Source organism: Ipomoea nil, unplaced genomic scaffold (genome assembly GCF_001879475.1).
Source record: "Ipomoea nil cultivar Tokyo-kokei standard unplaced genomic scaffold, Asagao_1.1 scaffold0415, whole genome shotgun sequence".
Lineage (NCBI taxonomy): Eukaryota > Viridiplantae > Streptophyta > Magnoliopsida > Solanales > Convolvulaceae > Ipomoea > Ipomoea nil.
In genome coordinates, this window is record NW_017616843.1 from 2,886,484 (window position 1) to 2,900,850 (window position 14,367).

Here is a 14,367-nt window from a genome sequence, read left to right on the forward strand (position 1 = left end):
CCACGCAGCATCAAACGTTCCCAGTGCATGTTCACGAACCGCTTCATCCCAAAGCGTCCGCCCGTACCAGCCGTGACTCATGCCATACCCGGCCCATACCAGGTCCATGTCTTATGACAAGCCCAACCCGTACCCGTCGTGACTCATGCCAAGCCCGACTCATACCAGGTCCATGTCTCATGACAAGCCTAACCCGTACCAACCGTGACTCATGACAAATTCGGCCTATACCGAGCCAATATTGACCCATATTGATACCATATTGACCCATATTCATACCGAGCCTATATCGGCCCTAACCAGTGCCATACCAGCACATACCGATTACTAAGCCCATATAAGCCCATACCAATACCGAGCTTATATCAGCCATAACCAGTGCCATACCAGCACATACCGAGTCCATATAAGCCCATACCGATACCAAGCCACGACCCCTCCTGGTATCCGCGCTGCCCAACACTACAGCGCCCCTCACCATCTTCTCATCTAGCATCTAGAAACACCCAACAAGTCCAAACAATGTTCAAACTTGTTACTAGTTACCGCTAGAACATCACCTTCACTATAATAAGAATCATCAGCTTGAACCACGTTCATAGCTTCCTGCTTCTTCAACTCCTTCCAATCAGCCTCTTCCAGATTAGCTGGCTTTTCCGCCTTCAAAGTTTTCAGAAGACCATGTTGTGCCAACGAATCCTTTACCCTAGATTGCCATAACCCAAAATTCCCTATACCATCAAACTTTGATAACTCGAATTTTGTACTTGAACTGGCCATCTCAACTATGCTCTGATACCAATTTGTTGAGATTAATAAGAACAAGAAAAATAACAATGGCAGAAAAGGTAAAGAAGACAAGATTTACGTGGTTCGGCAAAGTGCCTACATCCACGGGAGTGAAACAATACTCTTATTCATAGTGATGGTGATAGTGGTGACACAACCCTTTAGGGATACAACCAATATATTTATAGGCATTTAATCCCTGTACAAAAGGTCTACCCGTTTCATTCCTACTTCTAGTATGAGACAAGATCATATTCCTAATTCATATATGAGACAAACTCAACAGTTGGGATCATCTAAGTTAAAAAAAAAAAAAAAAAAAAAAAAAACAGTTATTGCTACCAACTCTTCTTCATCTTTGAGTTATTGCAGTTCATTCTTTGTTTGGACCATTTTAGCTTGAGTAATGAAGAGGATAGATCCTTGAAGATCATCCACTCACTTATCAATTATATTCTCGATTGGTTCAAAGATCTGGGCATGAAAGAGCTGTTGGAAGGCTCTACTGGGATGGCCTAGCCCTTCTAGACATCCACTCATTGGAACCTCTACCACTTCTTTTAATTCAGCTTTGACATTCTTAATACTTTGACTTGAGCTACTTGAGTACGTGTCAGCTACCATGTCCATGAGAGCTTGACCTCTCTTTAAACCTTTTTATATATCTTCTAGAAGAAGTGGTTGAACTCTTCCTCTAAGGTTGTGTTTGGAAATCTGAAAAATAATTTCTAGAAATTATTTTTCGGATTTTTGGTGTTTGGCTACACTTGAAAAATTCAGTCAACGGAATTTATTTTCCGTTGACTGGGAAAAATGTGCTCAATTTGGCGGAAAATGACTTCCGCCAAATTTTGGCAGAAGTCATTTTCCGCCATTTGCAATTTCATTTTTTTTTTTTTTTTAGCTTCTGGCGGAACTGGGTTCCGCCAGAAACCATTGCTATGGTTTCCGGCGGAACCCAGAATTAATTAATTTTTTTTAACATTTAAAATGTATTTTTTATTCTAAATAAAATAATTAAAATATTTAATTATACAATTCTACTCATTTTCTAAAAAATGAACCAAACACACCAAAACAATTTTCCAAATGCAACCAAACACTGAAAAAAGAAAATATTTTCCGAAAAATGACTCATTTTTCAGAAGTCAGTTTCCTGCTTTTCAAACGGACCCTAAGTTCTTGACCGCTTCTTCCTACTCTAGAGGTCCACTCCTTTTGCTTCCAGATTTTTTCTTTTGTTTTTTTTTTTGTTTTTTTTTTTGTTTTTAAATTTGCAGCTCACTTTCTGCACTTTTTTTTGCATTACCATCCACCAAGGAGGTCAAGCTTGTTGTCCATGCAATGCAAGAAGGTCAAGTTCGCTATTCATGCGTTCCAACTTAGGGTGTGTTTGGTTGATGGGTTTTGCTCATAGGAATGGGTATGAAAGTGATTGCTATTGTTTAGTTAATAGGTTTTTAGAACACTACTATGGGTTTCGAATACCCATCAATTGAAAAAACTCATACCCAAATAAAATAAGGGTTTCATTTCCTTATTCATTCTCAAACACTACTATTAGTAACCATTCCCATTCCACCCTACTACCAAACAATGTTAAATACTTTCACCAAAACCCATTACCATTACCAAGTATTTGATACCCATTCCGATTCTGATTCCTATGTGCGAACCAAACACACCCATATATATCTTGGTCTTTTCGAAGCACTTGTCTTTGGTTACGCCCAAATGCCTTTTGCTTCGGAAGAGAGCTTGACAAAGAGATGAAATTTCTTTCTCTATCGCATCTTGCCTTGCAAGAAACATGGCTAATTGATGATCAGATCACTGCTCTATTTAGCCTTTTGAGCTTCAAGTTGCTCCAACTACTAAGGCAACAAAATGCCTATTTGCCAAACTCAGACATTGCAACGTGGACGGGTATTGACATAAGTTCATTTTTAATATATAAAATGTTCATTTTTAGGTAGAATACTAAAAATGAACTTGTATCAAAATATAATAAATTTACTAAAAATAAATTGTTAATATATATAATTAAAATGAATTTGCAGCATATTAAAAATGAAATCGTATGTTTGACAGTAAATATGTTATCAGATAATATTTGTGTATAAGTGAACAGAGACAAATTGTGTTGTTATCGCCTAGTACAAAGTTTCAAAGTGTGCCCCTTGTTACATGAGCTAAGCTTTTATACTGTACAATGGTAACGGTTAGTGCAACGGCTCCCCTCCATAAGTGTCGAGGCTCCTCAGTAATTGCTGTGTGCTATCCTCTGTAACTGCTTGCCTCTTCCTACTTCACTCTTGATTGTTACCAACTGACCGTGTTGATTGCTTTGACTACTACGAGTAGGCCCAATGTGCTTCTGGTCAGATCCAGTACTTTGTCTAATTATCCTGTCACTGGCCCCCCTACTATCGAGTTGAGAGCGTACATAGCAGAGTCAGCTAGGGAGTAAATGATGCAGCCATCCTTACCTCGGGTTCAACTGACTGCTCCCTCGCCTCCATTTTCTTCGCTAGCTCCTATATTTTCTTTTGCAGCCACTCTACCACTTCCTCCTGCATGGTCGGGGTTCGCTTATGCACAGTGGGCCAATGCAGAGCCGGTCCACCAGACTCACGCACCTTTTTTTTACTGTGGCGACCGCTCTCCGTCACCCACTGTCGTAGTTCCATCTTGGTGCGGTCCCTTGGTAGATGACCTCTCGGTCCTTAGTTGTAGCCCTAACCTATGTCGGATAGTCACCCTCTCGTCCAATCGTTCCAAGACAAGCATAGAAGCGGTGGGTCGATGTCCGACGGAGCCATCTACTTGAACTTCTTCCCTTTGGCCCTTCACCTTTCTACCCCTGGAGTGAGGTTGAGTTTCAAGGTGACCGTCGGTAACATGGATCGCACCGCGGAATAGACGTCGGGTCCTCTCTCGTCGTTGCAATATCACTTCATCCTCTGTGCGGATGATCGGGGCACTTGACCATGAATCCCTGTAACCAATTGGGTTAGAGCCGCTGCTGCCTGCTGCATGAAATGGGTCGTCGCCTTGAGATATATAGGTGGTACTGCGCTCTAGGTTCTTGCTGCCCTCCACCACGATTGTTGTTGAACTGGTCACGGAGGTCACCATCACAGTTGTTGTTAAGCTGTTCTCAGAGGTCACCCTCGCGGTTGCTGTTGAGATGGTCCCGGAGGTTGCATGCCCGAGTTTTTTTGTCGGGCATCGATGTCCGCACTGTCATTGTTGTTGATGTTTAGGCCACGGGAACCATGGCAGCCACTTGATCTAGATCGTGTCATCACTTCAATTCAAGGTCGTTGATGAGAGAGAAAGACGTGTGTGTTAGTCTGCTTGAGTTCGACTCTCAATGAAAGAACCAATGACGGTAAATATGTTACCTTATAATATTTGTGTATAAGTGAACATCGACAAATTGTGTTGTTATCGCCTAGTACAAAGTTTCAAAGTGCGTGTGTACCCCTACTTGTTACATGAGCTCAAATTTTATACTGTACAATGGTAACAGCTACAATAATGGGCACTAACGGCCTCCTAATAAGTGCAACGACTCCTCTCCATAAGTGTCGGGGATGCTCTCCTCTGTAACTACTCTTTGATGAGGTGGTATTGGACTCTAAGAACCATTCACCTCTTCCTACTTCACCCTTGACTCGTTACCAACTGACCGTGTTGATTGCTTTGACTACTGCGAGTAGTACCAATGTGCTTCTGGTCGGATCCAGTACTTTGTTCAATAATCTTGTCAATGCTTATGATCTGCCTTGTAATTTTGACCCTAGTCCCTAGTATAACAATAGCTGGTTAAGTATTAGTTATTGGACTTCTCTTTTATTTAGCTCATTTATTAAGTAATAGGGTTTTTATTTTTTTGAAAGCAATTAAGTAATAGGTTAGTTGTTTATTAATATGAAAATAATTTGCAGGTGTTATTCCAAAGGAGATACACGCTTTGTCATCCTTACGTTATCTTAATTTCCTTCCTAATTAAACTTGTCCTCACTACAAAGCATTGTTTTCCTTCTCTCAGGACATATACCAAAGGAACTTGGGAATTTAACTATGCTTCAATACCTAAACATTGGATATAACAACTTTGGAGGTACATTCAACGTATACTTCTAAATATACAAACTCATACACATTTATTCCTGTATTTATGTAAGTTTAGACTCTAAATGAATAATTATAAATCCTTTTAAATAATAACCTAACGAGTTACATAGATACATATGCCCTAAAAGTCAGTATTAAAGTTATATAGTTAATAATTCGGTACGGTGTTGTTGGATCAGAGCTATATATAGTACATGATTTTAACCATTTGTAGAATTGGTTTGGGTGAATCTTTTGGATCAATGACTTGGTTTTAATTTTAAATCACGGCTGGAAATTATGGAATTTTCAACCACCTGAAAGTGATCTTAAATCAAGCCGAAAGCAAAAAATGGTCGGAAATAGCAACAAAGGTTATTCCGGATACCAAAAGTGGTCGGAACAAGACTTTCGAGTGGTCGTGAGTTACTCGATCTACCAACGATACTCTAATAAAAAAATTTTTGAGTACTACTGACTTTATTAGAATGCAATATCTGTTCATAACAACTTTCTCAACCTACTAATCAATATCGCCTCACTGAGGCTCGAATTCAAAACCTTCCATATGGGAGAACAACTTGGTGCCACTAGACTATAGGTTTATTGTATATAAATTATGAGAATCACAAAGAAGAAATATATTGTTCATTTTTTTTAAACAAGGAATATATTGTTCTTATTCGTGTTCTTGTTATTTTTATATTGTTCTTAAAGCTATCACATGCTCAAAGCGTGAATTTAGAATTTAGAAATCTGCTTGAAAGATTTCCCATATGTTACGGTCTTATCTAGGGCCGTAGCACATTTTAAAATTAATTAAAATATATCTCCAATTGTGTTTTTAATTAGTTTAGATTTCATTGAAAGTATTACAAATTATATTTTAAACTATTATTATAAATGGTGATACAAAACTTAAAATTATATTATTCATACTAATTTCTCATGCTATTTTATGATATAGATGTTCATTTAGCTTTAAATAAAATTAAATGACAAATTTTTAATTTGTGATAATACACAAATATAATGGCATATATATAAACTAGCATTTTGTATGCGCAATGTGCAAAAATTCATGCCCGATATTAAAATAATAATAAATATAAATAATTAAAAATTATAATTCAAATTATATATACACAAATAATATATGTATTTTATACACACACATATATGATTTACCATTCATAGAAATTTAATTAAAATATAATCAATCATTAAATTAATTATATAATGATTTTATTAATAAAATGATAATTAAAGGAGTGGAAAAAGATATGATATATATAGGTGTAAGGTAATAATGATGGAGTTATCAATGTTAGAATTAAAAAGTAACGGTGTTATAACGGTGTAAAGGTATTTTTGTCTAACAATAGTATAGTAGGGACAATTTGTCTAATAATATTGAAATGTACAACATTTAAAGTAAAATGTATACATTTATTCACATACAAAAAGATGGACATTTTTTTTTGAATGCACAAAAAGATGGACATAAATCAAGGATATAACTTTGATTGAGATTTTTTATGTTTTTAGATAATATATTTTTATTTAAAATTACTTATATATATAGGATTTGGGTTATCTGGCAGGTGTAATTCCAAAAGAGTTGGGAAAACTTGATATGTTGGAGATAGTAAATTTAGAATCAACCAACTTAAGTGGGTCCATACCCAATGAAGTTTTCAACATTTCTTCTTTAGAAATAATTACATTTGCATTCAATAACCTTATGGGGACACTTTCTTCAAGCATGGGGCATGCTCTATTGAACTTAGAGGAACTCTGTCTGCAAGAAAATCAGCTCAGTGGAGTGATTCCGGACTCCATCTCAAATTGTTCAAAACTTATTACGTTAGCTCTTGAAGCAAACCATTTCAGCGGCACATTACATGGATCTCTTGGTAATCTAAGACTCCTAAAATACCTACATTTATCTGATAACATGCTCACAAATGATGCTGCATCTCCAGAGTTAAGTATTATCAACTCTTTGGTAAATTGCAATTACTTGGAGAAGGTATACTTATTTGATAACCCTCTAGATGCTATCCTTCCGTCATCAATTGGGAATCTTTCTTCATCTCTTGCAGAGTTGTATATGTCGAGTTGTGGGCTAAAGGGAATTATACCAAATCAACTTGGAAACTTAAGCAGCTTGATTGCCTTGGATCTGGGTAGCAATAACTTGGTCGGGTTTATTCCACCAATGTTAGATAGGGCTAGTAACCTCCAACTATTGGATCTCAGTAATAACAAATTGAATGGTTCCATTTCTGGTAGCCTTTGTGATTTGCACTATCTGTATAAATTAGTTTTGAGCAACAATCAGCTGTCTGGCAGTTTGCTAAAATGCTTTGGAAATAGCACTTCCCTCAGACATATATATCTAGATTCAAACCGGTTGAATTCTAGAATACCTTCAAGTTTGTGCTATCTCAAAGACCTATTAGAGCTTAATTTGAGTTCAAATTTCTTAGATGGATTTATACCCAATGATGTTGAAGCTTTGAAGGCACTTTCACTTCTAGACATATCCCACAATCAAATCTCGGGAAATATCCCTGTCACTATTGGGCAATTGCAAAATTTGGTTTCTCTTTCCCTTGATCGGAATAAACTAGAAGGATCTATTCCAGAGCAAATAAGTCAAATTGTTTCTTTGGAATCCTTAGATTTATCTCTAAATAAACTCTCTGGTTCTATTCCGGTATCTTTGGAAAGACTTGCATACCTCAAATACTTCAATGTCTCATTCAATGAATTGAGTGGTGAAATTCCATCAGCTGGTTGTTTCAAGAACTTCTCAATTGCATCGTTCATGTTTAACAAGGAGTTATGCGGAAATTCTAGGTTTCACGTACCACCGTGTCATTCTACCCACCATTCGAGGATTAAAATACGACTTCTTATTGCTTTTGCATCTCTTGGAGCTTCATTGATAATTACTTTTGCAATTATTGCATTTGTCCTTACAAAGCGACAGAGGAAATTTAGAGTCCCAAGTATGGCAGATATTGGCTTTCCATGGGATAAATTAAGGGTTTCTTATGATGAGCTTTCAAGGGCTACTTCTCGCTTTAGCCAAATCAATCTCATTGGTTCAGGGGGTTTTGGCTCTGTGTATAAAGGGACTTTGGATGACGGAATGCTTATAGCAGTGAAGGTATTTAATCAATCAGAAGATGCACTTGAGAGCTTTAATGTTGAGATTGAAGTGCTAAAGAATTTACGCCATCGAAATCTTACTAAGGTGATTACTGGATGTTTTGCCGAAGACTTTAAGGCCTTGGTCCTTGAGTACATGCCAAATGGAAGCCTTGAGCAGTGGCTACATTCACAAAGAAACTTCTTGGATATGGCTCAAAGGTTGAATATAATGATTGATGTTGCATGTGGTTTGGAGTATCTTCATAATGGTTACACAATGCCGGTGGTTCATTGTGATTTAAAGCCTGAAAATGTGCTATTAGATGAAGAAATGGTAGCCCATGTATGTGATTTTAGTGTGACAAAGTTGTTAACTAAGGAGGAGAGCTTCAAGCATACCGAAACTCTAGCAACTCTAGGCTATATGGCACCAGGTAAATGCGATTTTTAATCTTTCATTCAATTTATTCCTAAAATATATTTCAATATTTTAAAATAATCATGGACTAGCTAGTCCTCCATTTTCCGTTCCAAATCTTATGATTGATTGATGGTAGTTTTCACAATCGCAGAGTATGGATCCACAGGAATGATATCAACACAATGTGACATTTATAGTTTTGGAATTGTGGTAATGGAAACATTTTCAGCAAGAAGGCCCACCGATGAAACATTTGGTGAAGATATGAGCTTGAAAAGTTGGATAAGTGATTCTATGCTTCATGATGTACATCAAGTTGTAGATCCCAACTTACTAAGGGCAGATGATGAAGACTTCAATGTGAAATTGCAGTGTATATCCTCCATATTAGAACTGGATTTGCATTGTGCAGTGGAATCTCCCCAAAAGCGATTAAATGCAGAAGATGTTGTAGCAAGACTGAATAAAATTAAACTTCAATTTCTAAGAAGTGTTGGGAGCTGATAAAATTTGAAGGAAACAGCTGAAAAGCTTACCTTGGAATTAAAGACAATCAAGGATGCATGCAGTTGTCACCGTTCCAGGTAATATTTGAGTGATGCTATGGTTGAGATTTTAATTTGATGTGATTACTGAGATTGCCATTCTCCCTCTCCTTTAATTTGAAATGTGCTGCAGCATACTTCAATGATGCTCAGAGGCATTCTACTAAGGATGCCTTCATTATATGGCTGAATTGAATGTGGGTAGGATTATCAATGAACCAACGTAGGGCAGTCGTAGTCTGAAGCATAAATCTTCCTTTCTCCACATGTTGACTATCTAGTTCTTGTCTAGAGTAGCACTTGATCCAACATGATTTTGAAGGTGAAAGCTAATGGTCTTACACTGAGTAAGTAGGGGGCATCATTGAGTCGGAGTATAGTAGATGAGGAAGACATTTTATCTTGAGAGTTTAGGTGTAATGAGTTGTGGCCACTGATGGGTAATAGAGGGATCTTGTGTTAAACTTGAATCATTACTTCTTGACGAAAACCGGAAAATGGAGCATGAGCTCACAAAGTTGAAGGTATGAATGAAGACTTGCCACATTTAATTTAACTCTGTATATTTGTAATTGGTTGATGTGAATATTAGGTAGGTTGACAAATCACCAACACATTTTCATTTATAAATGTCAGATATATTCTGTAGTTCTAGTAACTAAAAAAGTAAAAAATCTAGGAAGTGTTATATAATTGACTCTTTCCGCTGCTGCCTGTGTTCAGATTAAACTTTGAGAAAGGGCCTGTTTAATTTGCTGGAATCAGCTGATCTGAAGCCAAGATTGATGAACTGACTGTTAAAGTTGGTGAACAGCAACAGCAGAGACTAATCCAAAAGCTAGAGGATGATCATATTCTGAAGGTTTGCACAATTGTTACACATCTAATATTCTAATACAAAGATGAGCGTGTAGATCGAGATCATAGGCAATGAGCAAGGTAATCGTATCACAACATCATGGGTTTCCTTCACTGGCAATGAGAGACTAATTGGTGAGGCATGCAGCCAAGAATCAACCCTGAGATCGGAGGACCATTTTTGATGTAAAGAGGCTTATTATATTGGAAGAAAGTAATGAATTTCTCTAGCTTCAATATGTGTTTGTGTGTGTGTTTTGAAGCTAACTCTAATGGGGGTCTTAATTAAATAGCAGGTTTGAAGACAAAGAAGTGCAAATAAAGGGACATGAAAGTAGCTTAATTGTTCCTTAGCTTACAAAATTATATTGTTAACAAGCTAAGGATGGAATTGAAAAGCATGCATATATACAAGTGAAGATGAAATTAAAGATGGTGAAACCAATAAAGGTTTTCAGCCCTGAGGAGATTAGTGCCATATATGATTCTTACTAAGATAAAGGAAACATACAGCTGAAGCTTACCTTAGCTTCGAAAGAAAATGAAGCTAAGGATGCAGTTGTGACCAGGTCAAATTGAGTAATGTGTTTAATTAATTGGTCTTACTGAGATTGCAATGCTCTCTCTCCTTTGAATTTGGGTGCAGCATACTTCAATGATGCTCAGAGGCAATTAAGCTACTAAGGATGCAGGCATCATTGCTACCAATGGAGATACTCAGCTTGGAGGTAAGGGTCTTTAATTTGTAGTTATGTACATGGTTTTTGGGACTTGTTTCTTCATGTTTGGTGGTGTAGCATTTGACTAATTTTGTTTGCTTTAGATAAGAAGAAGAAGAAGCATGGTAAGGACAACTAACTGGGCTCTTGGGAAACTCAGGAGGGAATTGAATGTGAGCGGGCAAAGAGGGCTGTGAGAAATGATTTGTTTAGAAAGACGACTATGGGGCCTGTTAAGGGCTATGGAGGATGCTGGGTTACAGAAAAACCAGATTCATGAAATTGTCCTCGTTGGTGGAAGTACTAGGATTGTAAAGGTTCAACAACTTTTGAAGGATTACTTTGATCTAACTGGAACAGAGGAACACTACCTCAAATTGAAGTTACATTTGAGGTTGATGCCAATGGAATCTTGAACGTTAAAGCCGAAGACAAGGCCTCTGAGCGGTCTGAGAAGATTACCATCGCTAAGGATAAGGGTCAATTTGTGGCAGCAATTTCAATTCCTTGGCCTGGGGTGTGTTCCCCAGAGAAGCAGAAGCATTAGCCATCAGGGTGGTTCTTAGTTGGGTCAGAGTCTTTACAGCTTGCTTCTGTTGAATTTTCAATAATAGAGATGCCATTGACGGACTCTCTTTGGGGCAGAGTGATTTAGAAGTATTAGAACTCCATTCAAAGTTTTCACATTTTCTTTCAATCTTCTCAACTTTGAATTTCAAGTATTTTGTCTAGAGTTTGAGGTAATCGTCACACTCGTAGAATTTGAGTTGTTTTCTTTGAAATGTGTTTCTTCTTTTATCGATCTGTTATCTTTTTACTGGGTCTTGAATGTTTAAATATCCATTGTTATAAGAGTTGATTTGTCATGTCCCTTGCATATTATTCCCTCTATTTGTCATAGCTCTGCCATAGAATGTGTTAGTTGCCTATCATGTGTGCTGAAGAAGAATAAAATACTATTATGCGTTATGTTTGTGAGCTTTAATAACCTTGTATATTAAAGTACGTCAAAAGTGAAATTATATGTTTTAAGGGTGTGTTTGATACGCACGTTGGAATTGGAATCGATTGAAAATTAAATATTTGATAATGATAATAGGTTTTGGTGAAAATATTTTGCATGTTTGGTAGTAGAGTAGAATTGGAATTATTACTAATATTGATGTTTGATTGTGTATAACCCTATAATGGGAATAAATGTTTTTAAAATACAAAAATAAAAAATCAAGACAATTGATCCTACTATAATGACATCCAAAACATCAATATGAACAAAAAATCAAAACAAAGATCTAATAATCTAAATTTAAAAATTAGATTACCAATAAGATGGAATGATACCCATTTGTAATTAGGGAATGAGATTTTTAATTGAGAGGTAATCAAAACCCATACTTGTGTTTTAAAAAGGAGTTAATTACCGATTTGGTCCATCGACTATGAGGATTTCACCAATCTGGTCCTCGACTTCCAAAATTTTTCAATTTAGTCCCCGACTATGCATTTTTTATCCGAAATGGTCCTAACCGTTAGACATCCGTTAACTCGGGACCAAATTGGTAATTTTGTTATAGTCAAGTGACCATTTCAGTCATCACATGTACCATTTTCTCCGAAAGTTAATTACTGAAATGGTCCCTTGACTATAGCGAAATTATCAATTTGGTCTCGAGTTAACGGATGTCTAACGGTTATGACCATCTAGGGTTAAAAAAAAAAAAAAGCATAGTCAGGGACTAAATTGAGGAATTTTAAAAGTCGAGGACCAAATTTGTGAAATCCTCATAATCGAGGGACCAAATCAGTAATTAACTCTTTTAAAAAGTTATCAACCAAACACACTATGATTTTGATTCCCATTTTTAAGGTGTAAATCCATGAAACAAACGCACCCTAAGTTTTGAGCTAATATTTGACATTCTTGCCGCAAAAGGTTGTCCAAGGATCCCCACACCCGGACCGACAGAACAATTGAGATGATGTAAATCACATTAATTTAGTGGCTCAGACAAGACCAAGTGTCGATGGGCACAAGCGATCTGCTCAAATACTATTGAATTTTGAAAATTTATATTTATCCCAAATACTGTCTATTGAACCAATGAATTAAGCCCGTGCAGACTGATTTTTGACGTCTAGAGAAGTTGTTCACTTTTGATCTCTTAACTATTGGTCATTATTCAATTTGGCCTCTTATTTTCAATTTTAAATTTTTAATTAATGTGGTTCCTCAATTATTTATCGTGTTGGAAATATAGTCATCGAGTTATCTAGATATACAGAGGCAACATTTACACCACTAATAATTAAATGGTGATATTGATAATTAACATATTATAGAGGGGTATAAATTATAATTTTCCCGTATTATATTAAAGGGAATGTATTTTCCACAAGACATAAGTCTCCATCATCTAGCACCTCAGCCTGCACGAAATTTCAATTCCATCTTGTCTACTATTATTAGTACTAGTATTTGTCACGTGCGATGCACGAAAAATATGTTATAAAAATATACCCTATATGAGGTTTATTCATATATAAAATTTTTGTTATTTAATAATTATTATGTGTGAATTCCTATGATAAAATTATGAACATAAATATATTTACAATTAAAATAATATTTAAGGTGGGTGATTACTACAAATCTTAAACTATATTAAAAATTTAGTACATAATATTTAATATTACAAATTTTTAAGAACTTAGTAAACTACAATAGTAATTGAATTACAATTTTAGAGTCACCACGGATCAAAATTTTTAGACCTTTGAGATTTCTAACTCTAGATGTAGCAACATACAATTGACCTTTAAAGACCAAAATCACAATCTTAGTTCGAATATTGATTTTTTCTTTCAAATACTATCGAATTAAGTGTGTAATCAATAAAAGATGAGAACTAATAATTCGAGAATATAATCTTAATGTTACTAAACCCACTTCACGTCAATTAAGTTGGAGAGTGTTGTTAAATAGTATCCGATGAATCCACGAATAACGCATCTTTGTCTCCGTAGTCCTCAATATGCACATGAACAATCTTAAATATTAGGCCGTCTAGCTATGCCATATATTAATTTCAAAGTTATGAACTTTGGAGTTGCATGCAATAAAAAGTATATTTTAAATATACTAAGTACATTATATATGTATGTAAGGTACTTTCAATATAAAAATAATGTATTTTTAATATATTAAAAATGTATTTGATAATCATGATCCATACAATTATGTGGACCATCGTTCACACAATAATTTGCCAGTAGAAATTATTAGAGGGTAGAATCCAAGAGGGAAAAGAAGGGATACAAAAAGAATTAGAGGGCATCAATGTAATTAGCTAAGGTAGTTATCAATTGTAACTGATTTCCCAACCACCCTTCCCTCCATGTACTTAAACGTAGCTCTCTCTTTCTCTGGAAATCTGATCACAAAATATTCTCACCAAATGCAGTTAGTTATCTTCTTGCTTCTATTCTCATAAGCTTCGCAGATTCCATTATGGTATCAGAGCTTGGACGCTCATATGTTGTTGCCCTCTCAGGCACCGGCAACGTCAACCAGGAAACACAAATCGCATCGCCGACTCCGATCGCAACTCCGATCAACCAATCACCGTCTCAAGCTATCCCTGGAGCAGTTCCACAGAGGAACTACTTCACTCAGCCACAGAGGAGCTTGAATTCAGAAGAGCAGGAGAATCCGCTCTATCTTAGCCCTAATGACAGCCCCTACACCATCCTA

General features: G+C 36.2%; 2 protein-coding genes across 8 annotated transcripts in view; both read left to right on the top strand.

Moving 5' to 3' along the window:
- The window catches only part of LOC109172295 (LRR receptor-like serine/threonine-protein kinase FLS2), a 43,161-nt gene that overhangs the window by 16,571 nt on the left and 12,223 nt on the right, over positions 1 to 14,367 (top strand). For 3 of the 5 annotated variants that reach the window (XM_019321465.1, XM_019321466.1, XM_019321468.1), the window contains one exon: positions 4,847 to 4,918. The exons of the other annotated variants lie outside the window; for them this stretch is intronic. In XM_019321465.1, coding sequence (XP_019177010.1) covers positions 4,847 to 4,918 — 72 coding nt within the window. The remainder of the gene's footprint in view (positions 1 to 4,846; positions 4,919 to 14,367) is intronic. 5 annotated transcript variants of the gene reach the window in all.
- LOC109172298 (receptor kinase-like protein Xa21) overlaps positions 6,743 to 14,367 on the top strand; it is a 77,848-nt gene continuing 70,223 nt past the window's right edge. For 2 of the 3 annotated variants that reach the window (XR_002052722.1, XR_002052721.1), the window contains exons 1-2: positions 6,743 to 8,507; positions 8,646 to 9,036. Coding sequence is in view for 1 of the 3 variants with exons in the window: in XM_019321472.1 (XP_019177017.1) it covers positions 6,869 to 8,507; positions 8,646 to 8,998 (1,992 nt within the window). In the remaining 2 variants the exon portion in view is untranslated. Of the gene's footprint in view, positions 8,508 to 8,645; positions 9,038 to 14,367 lie in introns of those variants that run through there. The other variant, XM_019321472.1, reaches the window with a different exon arrangement.